The 13,890-nt window shown below is 42.3% G+C and overlaps 1 protein-coding gene across 1 annotated transcript in view; it reads right to left on the reverse strand.

The window, feature by feature from the left end:
* LOC114659720 (tyrosine-protein phosphatase non-receptor type substrate 1-like) overlaps positions 1-13,890 on the reverse strand; it is a 104,606-nt gene that overhangs the window by 31,126 nt on the left and 59,590 nt on the right. Inside the window, exons 3-4 of the mRNA XM_028812347.2 lie at positions 5,769-6,107; positions 3,156-3,443 (exon numbers count right to left, since the gene is read on the reverse strand). Of these exons, the coding sequence (XP_028668180.1) occupies positions 3,156-3,443; positions 5,769-6,107 (627 nt within the window). The remainder of the gene's footprint in view (positions 1-3,155; positions 3,444-5,768; positions 6,108-13,890) is intronic.

A 13,890-nucleotide genomic window follows, 5' to 3' on the forward strand; every position in this document is an offset into this window, starting at 1 on the left:
ATGGAGAAATATTTTGAACAAAATCAAAAAAGTGAGGTCATTGTTTATTTATTATCACATTTTACAATAACAAGATAATGTGCAAGAATAAATACAGTGACGTGCGGTGAGGTTCATGGCTGGTGACTTTCCTTCAGAGTCAGATTTACAAATATATGAACCCCAAAGAGTCACTTATTGACTTATTCATTTGGCAGCCTGCACACCAACTACTGGTTATGTTTCATATCTCATCAGCCTTCTTTATATACACATCGGTAAGGCGCATATTTGGCTAAGAAAGAACGTTACGTTTATAGCGGCGGGAGAGAGCGGAGAGAGGCATTTGCTCCTCACCCTCCATGTGTTCTAAATTTGCTGTTGCAATTCCACAATTCACACTCATTCAATACAAATGAAAGTATAGAGTGGTATACAAAAAAAAAGCGGATTTCAGTTTTGACTTTAATTGAAATATTTAGTTGTTTAATTTAAAAGCTTTTAATTCTGATGCTTTAATAATTTTTATTGCAGAATGTTCAACAAAAGGGTAACAAGAAAAACAAAAGAATATTTTATTTAAGGTCAAAATTTAGTTTTTAAATATTGTTTTTTTTGTTAGTCTGATCCCATTTTTTATAAAATTGAAAACCGTTTATGGTCTGTCTGTGTGCCTCTCCTTCTCCACGAAAATCTCTCACTTTCTTGTAATACTCCTCCTTATTTTCCTTTAGTTTTAAAAATCTTAATCTTCCACTTTGGCAGTCAATTGGAACAAATAATTAAAATAAACGGAGCGCTGCAGTGCACTTGACTTTCCGATGTTGCTAACTTATTGGCGCCTCTGAGTAGAAGAACAGCAGCAACGAGCATCTGTTGTGCTCACATGCGCCCCCTTCAGGGCGCCACGGTACTGTCTGCCTCACCCTGTGCCTTTTCACTGCGGTTTTATGACCGATCAGCAAGACTAAATATGTCACACACATTCATTAAAGATATTAGACAGACCGTGGAAAGTCAGCGTGTATAATAAACGTGCCTGCAAACATTATATTGGCGACATACAGAGAGACAACAACAGGCACGCATCAACTGCATGCATCAACCTCGTGTGTGAGGGAGAGCGCAGTCCAAGGTGAGGTGAGGCTCGTCACTGCTGCACCTCACATTTCTCCCCTGTATTTGAACAGGAAATGTGCTAATTCAGCGATTGTGACTATAAAATGTTTTGACACCCACTGCAAGCCCAACCTACCTGGAAAGGGGTCTCTCTTTGAACTGCTTTTCCCAAGGTTCCTTCCATTTTTCCCTACAAGATTTTTTTGGGAGTTTTTCTGTGTCTTCTTAGAGGGTCAAGGCTGGGGGGCTGTCAAGAGGCAGGGCCTGTTAAAGCCCATTGCGGCACTTCTTGTGTGATTTTGGGCTATACAAAAATATATTGTATTGTATTGTATAAAAATGATCAAAATTATTGGAATCATAAAGAAAACAAATTTATAGTACAGACCAGTGGACGCATTTATTTTATGTTTTTTTTTTTTTTTTTTAAACTTTTCATGCTGACTGCCTCCCCTGACTGCACGTCCCTGCATAAATAAACATTTCATGAAAAAAATGATTTTTTTGCTTATTCCTTTATGTATTTAATTATTTAATTTATTTCAGTCATGTTTCTGTTATCCAGCAGATGGCGCATCACCGACTGCTTTCACAAATTTCACACCAAATGTCATAAAACAGAGCCATGGCAACTGGATGAACAGACAGCAATACCAACGTTAACACAGAACACATCCAATATTGAGTAACTACTGAAGAGACGGAAATCAACTCATCCACCTTAATAAAAGGGCAAGTGTTTGTGTATGTGTGTCCGTCTGATTGCTATGTCTCTGTCCTTCCAACAGGTGGCACATCACAGACAGTACCACTGCTTTTACTAACCCCATCGCAAATCGGCATGTGACAAAAACAGGGTGCACTGCAAACGTTAAAGCCGACATTGACAACTTGAATTTCAACCCATCTTAGATAGGTACCACAGTCACTAAAATGACAATTAAGGAGGTGATATAATTCAAGTGAGGTGGCACAGCAGTAGTGCTGCTGCCTCACAGTTAGGAAACCCGGGTTCGCTTCCCAGGTCCTCTCTGCATGGAGTTTGCATGTTCTCCCCGTGTCTAAGTGGGTTTCCTCCAACAGTCCAAAGACATGCAGGTTAGGTGCATTGCCAATTCTAAATTGTCCCCGGTGTGTGCTTGGTTTATGTGTGCATGTGTGTGCCCTGCGGTGGGCTGGCGCCCTGCCCAGGGTTTGTTTCCTGCCTCGCGCCCTGTGTTGGCTGGGATTGGCTCCAGCAGAACCCCACAACCCTGTAGTTAGGATATAGCGGGTTGGATAATAGATGGATGGATGGATGGATATAATTCAAGTGTTTAAAATTATGAAAGGAAATAGTCGAGTGGATCCAGGCAGGTATTTTACAATTAGTTAGAACACGGGGACACAGTTGGAAACTTGTGAAAGGGCACATGTCACCCAAACATTTGTAAGTTTTTCTTTACAAATGGAAAAAAAGTGACCAAGCAATGGGACTTTAGGGACGCTCTAACTTGACTTGATGTTATTTTGGAGGAATGAGATTGGACAGGACAGGTGAGCTTTGTTCATCTGATCAGTTTTCTAAGGCTCTAACCAGTTTATTCATTCAAGGAATCTCTCACTGTGTTATTAATGGTCTGTTTTGGAGAAGAGAATTTGAGTTTGGCTAAACAGTCCACTAAGACACTGTGCCGCCAGCTCCCATAGTTCTATTAAAATTAAATTTGGTCCAAGTTTCCGTACTCCTCTTCCATTAAAGGTTCTGAAAAACTCAGATTAACAGAAGTAAAAATATGAGCAACAAGTTAGGGGCAAGGTGGCTGAATGAGCTGCAATGGTTCACCAGATCCAGCCAAAAGTGGCTGATGTCTCTTGAACCGGAGCTCATGTTCTGGTAGCTCTCCTAAACCATCAGTCCCTCTTTTGGGATGAAGGGTATACATCTTTACACTGCTAAAGTTACAAACAGCTGATGAAGCAGAGGAGCTCTTGGGTGCTTGGGGTGATCTTCCATTGCCAGGTCCTTCAAACATTCAGAAATACCCTCACTCTGAACTCCGACTCTGCCTTCTTACCTGCAATGGCGTCCTTCAAGTGAAATTTGTCCTCCAGAGGGTTCTGAGCGGAGAGTCCCGACTCCTGACACCTGACGACGGACTTGATGTCCTGTATCTTTAGTGTCAGTCTGATGACACTTCTGATTGATTTTCCGCCCCCCGATGTATCTCTGTGCTCAGGGGTCACTTCCTGCTCATCTTTGAACCACTTGACTGTGCTGTTGCTGGCCCTGTTGACCTCACAAGTTAATTCGAGATCGTTTCCCACCTTCACCCTGCTGGCTGGGCCAGTGATGATGGGCACTCCTGTGGAGGAAGATGAGAAGGTCACTTGTGATAAGAGCAACTGGTGCGAGTCGTGTATGTCAAATTTTTGAAGAGGAACGGGCTAAAGGAGGAAAGGAAAGAGCATTAATGGCAGTGAAGACCATCATCCACCCTCCACTTAAAGAAATAGCAATGCGCACACTGAACAGATGCTTTCAGGTGAAAACACCATTGGCTGCTCAGCTGTGGTTTTAAAAATTAAATCAGATGTTTAAAACAAAACGTTTGTCACTATGGGTAGCACTAATATTAGAAAAAGGCTGACACAAATGGGAGGATAAAAATGAAAAGGTTTAATAATCAAGAAATAAGCAGACAGACGACAAAGTGACACCGTGTGGGGGCAGAGGGGTCAGAGAACACAAGTGCCGGCCATGAAGCTCCTTCATAATTTAAGAAGAACTGGAGGTGGAATCCCAGCTCTCTTACAGCGCCCTCCACAATGACGGCACACATCTTAACTTGATTTCCTCCTCTGCTCCACAGTTTAAAATTATAAATCAGAAATAATTAAAGCGCAAATTGCAGACTTTCATTGTAGGGGACTTTTTGACATTTCAGTCACGTGACACTTTTTTTTACCTGGTCCCCCATTTCAGGGCACCATAACATTTGTGACAAAGAGATGGCAGGTCTATTAAAGCCTTTGTCACATTTAGGACTTTGTCACATATCCCAGCAGGCACTGAGTGCTTGAAATCTGCAATTCACAGACACCACCAGGTGCTGAGGGTCTTCTCAGGTGAAGCTCTGCCAAGTCTCTAATGCAGCCATCTTCAGCTCCTGGTTGTCCCCTTACGTTTTTTCTTCAGCATGTGGAAGTCCTGCTTAGTTGGATTGAAATCAGGTGGCTGGCTTGGCCATGCAAGAATTTTCCATTTTTTTTAGCTCCTGTGTTGCTTTAACAGTTTTTGGCTCATTTCCTTGTTGTAGAATGAATGAGTTTGGAGGCATTGAGTGGACCTTGAGCAGATCAGATGTTTCTACACACCACAGAATACACTGTGCCACTGCTGTCAGCAGTTCCACTATCAATGAAGAGAGGTGTGCCAGGACCTGTGGCAGCCATACATGCCCACGACACAATACCCCCAACACCGCCATGTTTAGCAGATGAGGTGGTCTGCTTTGGATCTCAGGCAGTTCCTCTTCATCTCGACACTTTGCTCTTGCTGTTACTCTGATGACGTTCATCTTTGTCTCGTCTGTCCACAAAACATTTATCCAAAATTCTGCAGACTCTTTTAAGTCCTTTTTTCACCAACTGTAATCTGGCCGTCCTGTTTGTGTGGTCTGCATCTGGCAGTGTGGCCTCTGTTTCTGTTCACGAAGTCTTCTACTGATAGTCGTCTCCGACACACACACATCGGACCCCTGAAGTCAGTTTCTGATCAGTCACACAGGCCTTTGTTGCTTTTACTTGACCATGGAGTCTTGTGGAGGTCTTCCTTGGCCTAGCAGCCCCCATGTGATTACTGGGCTCACCAGTGTGTTCTTTCTTCTTCATGATATTCCAGACAGTTGATTTTGCCCATGTCTCCAATGGTTTCATTCTTGTTTTTCACTATCATAATGGCTTGTTTGACTTTCAGTGGCACAGCTCTTGTTCTCCTGTTGAACAACAACAACTGCAGACTCCAGAGGGCAGTAGCGGGCTGAGGTATCTGATGAAGGAATGAAACCCACCAGAGGAATCACAAACTCCTGTGACGTCAAATGTCTCAAACATTATGGTGCCCTGAAATGGGGCTGTCAGTGTAGAAAAAGTGTCGTGTGACCAAAATGTCTGCAAATCCCCTTCAATGAAAGTCTGCAATGTGCACTTTAATCACGATGTCCGAAGTGTTTGTCATTTTAAACTGTGAAGTAGAGGAGGACATCAACAACAAAAAAAAAAAAAAACAGGTCTGTGTCCCAAACATTATGAAGGGACTCCTTAGCTAACATTTTGGAGTTGAGGACCCTCATTACACACACAGAGTCACATTAGAGGGGTTCAATTATTTACAATCGATGTTGATGTGACAGTTTGGGCTTTACGTAATGAAGGCCCCTCCCCACCAACAAAATGCTATCAATTATTAGTGTGCTTTTCACTTTTTTAAATGTCCCAGCCCAGGCCTCTGCCAGCTGCTGACTCTGAGAGTGTAATTTTATTACAAGAACACTAGAAGAAAAAAAACAAAGACATCTTAAACACTTTAATCTCTAAAGTTACTGCCTCACAACCAAAACACTTTATAGTCAGTTAGAAAGGTGGAAACACACATTCAAAAAAATTAAAAGGTAAAGATGGCAGCAGACCTCTCACAGTCAGGGTGACCCCCGGTCCGGAGGCGTATGGTTTGTTCTCATCTGCCTTTGTGTATTTCTCACAGTAATACTCTCCTGTGTCGCTGACTCTGAGGTCTCTTATTGTGATGCTGTAGTTGACAGTCATGTACTCAGCTGTCCAGGTCACTCGAGAGTCATTCTTATCTCCTCCTTTGGGGGCTCCTGAGCAGAAGTGTGTGCGCTCGCTGCCATTTCCTTTGTACCATCTCGCTGGTCCTGGTGGACTCTCACCGGACATGACGCACACTAAAGTGACGTTGCTTCTCTCCAGAGCCTCCACTCGACCCTGAGGCTGTGAAACACTGAAACCTGGAACATCAGGAGGAAAAACAAAGGAGAGAAAATAAAATAAAATTAAAAAAAAAAATGTTTCCATAAGACAACTGAACTGAACATGAAATTTGGGGCAGAAAAAAAAGTTTTCACGCTCTACTGTTAACAGAAAAAGTGACACAGAGGACCACACTAATAAACTTTTTTCATTTACGTTGTCCTGTTAGCTCTCTGTGATGAGCCGCACCACACGAATGAACTTGCATCTCAGCCATTATGGACCCCACACCCCTACCTGGCCAAGAGGTCTTGATAACAGAAGGCCAGGGAGGGAGTGATGTCTCCTGTCCATGGCAGGGCGTGGAGATGGAAAAGTGTTGGAGCAGCTACATCAGGAGTGGCGTCCATACAACCACTGAACGGCATCCTGGAAGTTCAGCGCAGTGGTCAACTAACCTGCTATGGGCAGGGCATCCCAGCATACACTGGGTGGTGGTATGGACACCCGTAGGGCTTCATGGGAGTTGTGGTCCCATCAGCCTGCCCTGTCGGGTTCTGTGGGGACCACTGGGGGGAGCTCTTGGACAATGATGTTACAAAGATCGTGGTGGTCCAGCCTGCCTGACCCACAGGTGCTTCCTGGGGGCAACAGATTAAACACTGAAAGTACTCGCAGGTCCAGAGTTACTCACCTCAGGGAGAGCTGGAGTCGGGTGTAGAGGAGAAGGAAAAGACAGAAGAGAACAAGTTGTGCTGCATTGTGAGCAAAAGAAGCCCCTATGAAGGGATCATTAGAATGAAAAGCACTTTAGTTGAACTGGGACTGTTGTGGTGTAATTGTGTCTGGGGGCTTAGGGCTCAGTGGCACCCACTACAGGCCACACTCTCTATTAAGTACAAGTGGATTCTCTGTTCTCAATTGAAAAAGGGAAGTCATTAAAAAACAATTTCAGACTTAAAAAGTGCCATCAAAGCTGCTCTCAGAGTGGCATCTTACTGATCGGTGAGTGGCATCTAAACAGCAGAATACGTTAAAACTGAGACGGGGGTGACCACCATCTTAAAATAAATGAAACTCATCAGTCTGTTTTTATGATGTAACTTTTATAACCAGCACAGCAGACAGGTGCTTGAAAAGCAAAACAACAGGGAGTGGGCGTAGGGGTGGTGCACTGCTGCAAGTACTTGGGGGTCCACGCCAAAGACAGGCTGGACTGGTCTCGTAGCACAAGAGGAACAAGAGAGGAAAGGGCAGAGCTGGCTGTTCTTCCGTAGGAGACGGCGCTCCTTTAATGTCAGCGGTGACACCCTTCACAACTCAGTGGTGTGAAAAGAGGTGGGAGTCCAGGGTATGGTGTGTAGGTGGGCACAAAACTGGCTCAGATACAGGAAGCAGAGGGTGATGGTGTAAGGAACTTCATCAGAACTGGCTGACGTTACGAGTGATGACCAGTGTGGGGGCCGCTGCAGTTTTTAATGTAAATAAATGTTTTGGAAAGGAATATAAATAACAAGCTGGTGAAGTCTGCAGATGATACCAAGTAGGTGGACTGGCAGAGAATCCATCGAGATTATCACAGAGGGACTTGGACAGCAGACAGGCCTGGGCAGATGAAAAGTTAACGTCAGTAAATGTAAAGAATTACATGCAGGACATACGAATGTGAGGCTTGAATATGCAATGGGGGTCTGAAAATCAAAAGTTCACTTTAGGAGGAAGATTCAGGAGTCGCAGTGGACTCGATACAATCAACTGGCAGACAGACGCCATTAAGAAGGCTAACAGAGTGTCAGGTTATATAGCGCCTTGAGGTGTGGAGTACAAGTCACAGGAGGTTCTGCTCAAGCTTTATAACTCACTGGTGAGGCCTCATCTGGAGTACGGTGGGCAGTTTTCACTATAAAAAGGACATAGCAGCACAAGAGAAGGTCCAGAGAAGAGCAACTAGTCTGATTATGGGGGGCTACAGGGGATGAGTTAGGAGGAAAGATTAAAAGAGCTGAGCATTTACAGAAGATGAAGAGGAGACCTGACTGAAGTGTTTAAAATCATGAAGGGAATTAGTCCAGTGGATCGAGACGGTGACTTTAAAATGAGTTCATCAAGAACACGGGGACACAGTTGGAAACTTGTGAAGGGGAAATTTCACACAAACATTAGGAAGTTTTTCTTAACACAAAGAACGATAGACTCTTGGAGTAAGTGACCAAGTAGTGTGGTGGACTTTAGGGACCTTCAGAATTTGACTTGATGTTACTTGAGACCTGCGCTTCCCAAAGCCGATCCTGGGGACCCCCCGTGGCTGCAGGTTAACAAGATGGACAATCGGTGATAATAATCGATAACAACTCATCTCATTTCATTAGCTGGTCTTTTTTTACTCTTCTCTTATTCTGCACTCAGTAAAACATAACGGAATGTTTTTACATTTAGAAGACATTTAGAATTATTTCTATTTTTTTCTAAAGCTATAAACACTTCACTTTCTTTTGTTCTTTTCCTATTATTTTCCCCTTTTTCCTGTGTAGTTTGCTCCTTTCTTTTAACTCTAAGAGTGACAATTAACAACCAGCACAGCAGACACCCGGGATGATGAAAGCAGCAATGACTTTGGTGTCAGACCCGCTAATTAGTAAATAATCATTTAAATAACCAGAACACCTGGAAAAGTACAATTAAAATGAGGTTTAAAATACTGTTAACAACTTAAAAAAAACTACAGTACATATTACCCATATAATTGCTTACTACATTTTAATAAAAATCTACCAAACATGGTAAGTAACTCCTACATTGACTCTAAAACACAGAGACTGGGAAATAACAACTCACTTAATTAGGCTAAGAGTCCAATGAAAAACAGAAGATGGAGGAACAAAAACCTGCAGCCACAGGGGGTCCACAGGACCGGGTTTGGGAAGCACTGGTCAAGAAGAGTGAAGTGGACAGGACTGGCGAGCTTTGTTGGGCTGAATGTCCTCTCGTCGTCCTAATGTGCGATGTTCTATGCTGTGGTGAGGAGACGGCGTTCCTTTAATGCGGGTGGTGACATCTTTTACAAGTGGCCAGGGCCAGTGTGGTGTGCTGGGCTGGCAACATCACTTCAAGTGAGGCCCACTGAATCAACGAGCTAATTAAAGGGCAAAATCAGTTATGGGACACACTCTGGACCCCCAGGAGCTTGAGGCAAAGGAGAGAATGAAGACAAAACTGAGGGCCATTATGAACATCCACTCCATGACACCCAAACACTGAGGACTTTCAGCCAGAGAATTATTCAGCAGAAATGTGTCAAGAAACAATAAGAGGGCTCCTCATACTCATGGCAACAGGTCTGCATAAGGCCTCACTGGGACTGAGGCTGCCAAGTCCGGCGTGTTCTTTACTTTTAGAAAGTGTGGTGTGTGTTCAGACCATAGTGTGTGTGTATATATCTAGGTATTTATTCATCGATCTGTTTAGTTATGCATTTTTTTTTATTTAAAGAGCTTCTGCAAATTTCCCCCTGGGGCCAAATACAATTCTATGTCTGTCTAATATACAGTGCCTTTAACATCTATTTATTTCTTATATATAGTGACTTTCACATCTATCTATCTGTCTTATATATAGCGTCTTTCACATCTGTCTGTCTAATATATAGTGCCTTTCACACCTACCTATGTTGTATATATAGTGTCTTTCATATCTATCTGTCTAATATACAGTGCCTTTCATATCTAATTATTTCTTATATATATAGTGCCTTTCATATCTATCTACATCTATCTATAATATATAGTGCCTTTAATCTAACTATTATATAGTGCCTTTCACATCTATCTATCTGCCTTATATACAGTGCCTTTTATATATAATTATTTCTTATATATAGTGCCTTTCATCTATTATATAGTGCCTTTCACAGCTATCTATCTGTCTTATATATAGTGTCTTTCATATCTGTCTATCTCTCTAGTATAAAGTGTCTTTCACATCTGTCTGTCTAATATATAGTGCCTTTCACACCTATCTATTTATCTGTCGTATATATAGTGTCTTTCATATCTGTCTAATATATAGTGCCTTTAATATCTAATTATTTCTTATATATAGTGCCTTTCATATCTATCTATAATGTACAGTGCCTTTCATCTATTATATAGTGCCTTTCACATCTATCTATCTGCCTTGTATACAGTGCCTTTCATATCTAATTATTTCTTATATATAGTGCCTTTCATATCTATCTGTCTGCCTTATATACAGTGCCTTTCATATCTATCTATCTATCTATCTATCTATCTTATATACAGTCAGTCAGTCAGTCAGTCAGTCAGTCATTCTCCAACCCTCTATATCCTAACACAGGGTCACAGGGGTCTACTGGAGCCAATCCCAGCCAACACAGGGCGCAAGGCAGGAACCAATCCCAGGAAGGTCACCAACCCACCGCAGGTCTTATATATAGTGCCTTTCACATCTATTTATTTCTTATATATAGTGCCTTTCACATCTATCTATCTGTATCTAATATATAGTGCCTTTCACATCTATCTGCCTTATATAAAGTGCCATTTATTTCTAACTATCTATCATATAGTGCCTTTCACATCTATCTATCTATCATATAGCATCTTACATCTGTCTATCATATAGTGCCTTTCATATCTATCTATCTATCTATCTATCTATCTATCTATCTATCTATCTATCTATCTATCTATCTATCTATCTATCTATCTATCTATCTATCTATCTATCTATCTATCTAACACAATTGTGGTTACTGTTTAAGGTGATTTAAGATGAAAAGAGTAATTAATAAAAATGAATGTTTGCCATGTTACAAAAAAATAAAGGGAGAGATGAGCCTTCAAAGCTTTCAACACCAGAAAATGGAGTTGAAAGCTTTGGGTGTTCAAGGCGTCCATCTGCTAAGTTGCGACATTCTGAGTTTAAAATATGAGCAACTTCCTGGAGAGATGTGAAGCTGACTTAGTGTGAAGCAGCACATCAGCACAAAAAAAAAAGCTGCTAAAACAGAGCATCAGCCAAACCACTTTAAACACATCTGGAATATCACAGGAAGGCTCAGAATAAACAGGTTTTTGATTCTCGTTAGCATTCAAAGGAACCGCTACACACATACGCTGGCAGAGAACTTCAGACTGCAGTGGCTACTTCAGAGCATTAAAAGGTCCGCTCTCCACGACTGTTCTTGCTCTTTTGAAATCAGTAATTAACTATGGGGTGTCCGTGTGCACTCAATGAATTTGTTCTGATTAGTAAAGGGTCGATACACCGTAAAAGAAAGATCAAAAGTACATCTGGGGCAGTCCAATGATTTCTCTTCTTATAAAGCACTTTTCTCTCAAGGCAGACTGAAGACTTTCCCACACTGGACGAGTTTTCCAGTGATTTGTAGTCTTTGTGAGCCAGTCGGCGTCGCACTCCCATGAAGCTGATCGTCTAATGTGACAGACCCACCTAAGGACTGAGACCAACGAGTCTGAGATGGGCGACGATAACCAAACTGGTTTGATTTTCTCTTTGGTCGGAGCAGTGGCTGTCAGAGAAAAGGCGCGGGGTATGACTGGGCAAGAGGATTGGCGCTAGGTTGGTACATGTGACATGGGCTGTGATTTTCAGTCGTGTAGGTAATTTGAACATGGAGCAGCGACAAGATCAGCGACTGCAATCGGCAAATCTAACCTACCCCGCAACAAAAAGTCCCAAAGTGTGACACCGGCTTTAAAAGTGTTATTATTATCAATTATTGTTATCATCGACAATGACAGAGCAAGATATAAAGGACAGGAAGATATGGAACAAGATGATCCTCTGTGGCAACACCTAACGGGAGCAGCCAAAAGAATAATAAGAAGAAAATTGTTATGATCGACAAATTCTTCTAATCTTAACCGTAGTGTAACCGGGTGGAGCTCTGCAGCTATAGACTCTTATTGACATCCATTGGAGTTATCTCCACCGATCTGAACCCCCCCATTGGAGTCGACTCCACCTACTTGAGCCACCCATTTGAGTCGACCCCATCTACTTGAACCACCCATTCAAGTTGACTCCACCACACTTGAACCATCCCATCGGAGTCGACTCCACCCTACTTGTTCTTTTCCTGTCAGCCATGCCGTGTGCCAACGCTGCTCTTCTTTAACTGTCAGCCATGTCACCTGGTCATGCCATGGCTTGCTGTGAGAAGAACCTGAAGCAAAATTGCGTGGAGGAGGTGACCTGCATCTCCAATTACCTGGTCGTGTAGGACTTTCTTTTGCACTCAAGAGTGTTTGAATTGCAGTGATAACGATTAGTCAGCCTATGCAATGTGCTTCACTGTCAGCAGTTGTCACTGTCGTTCTGTTTCTGTCAGCCATGGTGCATGGCTGCACCACTGCTTTCCGTGAGAAGGACCCATAACGCGATTTATGTGGTCACTTCTACTAACTGTGCTTCTGCAAATTTTTTGCAGCCACTAGCACATTAGATATCGTATCTTTAAGGTCATCTGCTTTGAGTTTCAAAACCGCACTATTAGAATATTAGAACAATTTTGACAACAGCAGGCCATTCAGCCCCAACAAGCTCAACAATCATATTCATGTAAATTCTCCAAAATAACATTCAGTTAAGGATTGAAAGTCTCTAAAGTCCTAATGTCTACCACACTACTTGGTGATCTATTCTACGTCTGTGGTTCATTAAGCCGAGCAGAGATTCATGAATGTGGAATTTTTAAAACAATGATTTGTAAATTTTATCACTGGAATAAACATACACATCAGTTTCCATCCTCAACATTTTGATCCCATTGCAGGTACAGAGATGGCCACTTTGCTTAAAACCCCTCTAAGGTTTGACCTGCCGTAACTGTAGCTGGTGCTGCCTGTGTGGAAATTTGATGTTCTCCACGCGTGCGCACGAAGGTTTAGCTTCCACTTCCCAAAGAGGTGCAGGTTAGGAGAATCAATAACGCTAAATTGTCTCCATATCAGACTCCCGGAGGGACTCCAGGCTGGGTGTCTGTAGGAGTTTACCCTGTGAACGACATCTTAACTAAGTGATCAAGTTGACACTAGGGAACACTCGGACCCCCAATACTGGAAGGAAAGGCGGCTCATGCACTTCTTACAAAACACAGCAGCACCCCAGCTCACTCTGACAAGGGTGCTGCCACCTCTTTCGTGAAGCATTTGTGTTGAAACTGATCCGTCAACCTGTGCAATGTGCTTCACTGTTAGCAGATGTTGCCTCTTTGTCAGCAGATGTCACTGCTGTTCTCTTCCTGTCCGCCACAGTGCGATAAGAACCCCAAGGTATCCCGCATCTCCAATTCTTGGGTCTAGTTACGCCTGTCAAATCATAAGTTCTCGATTAAGACCAAAGATCAAGATTCAAGGTCTACCGGTTCACAAGTTTTTGTGTGACAGACTTAGCATTTTATATGTCCGGATTTAATAAAAGGAAAAAAAAAACTCTTCATTTTGGGTTTTTAGGAAGGGTGGGCTTAAAGGTCAGGGCCCAATTACACTTATTTGTCAATGGCAAATATTCAAATTATTGAAATTATGGATTTGCACAAATGTTGTATAGATAAGCAAAAGGAATAAAATGCAATTTTAGAAAAATAAACATAATTAATTGAAACTGCAAAATGAGCATCCAAATCAAAGACCTCAATGAACACTTTGTTTCAGCCACAGTAAAATGCTCTGGGAATATGGATGACAGCTCTGCCTTCTTGATGCCTTCATTACGGTTAGCTGTGGTCAGCCATTATCAGGATTTACTTAAGTAAACTGAATATTTGTGCAGCTGCTA

Source organism: Erpetoichthys calabaricus, chromosome 10, assembly GCF_900747795.2.
Source record: "Erpetoichthys calabaricus chromosome 10, fErpCal1.3, whole genome shotgun sequence".
In the NCBI taxonomy this organism is placed as follows: Eukaryota; Metazoa; Chordata; class Cladistia; order Polypteriformes; family Polypteridae; genus Erpetoichthys; species Erpetoichthys calabaricus.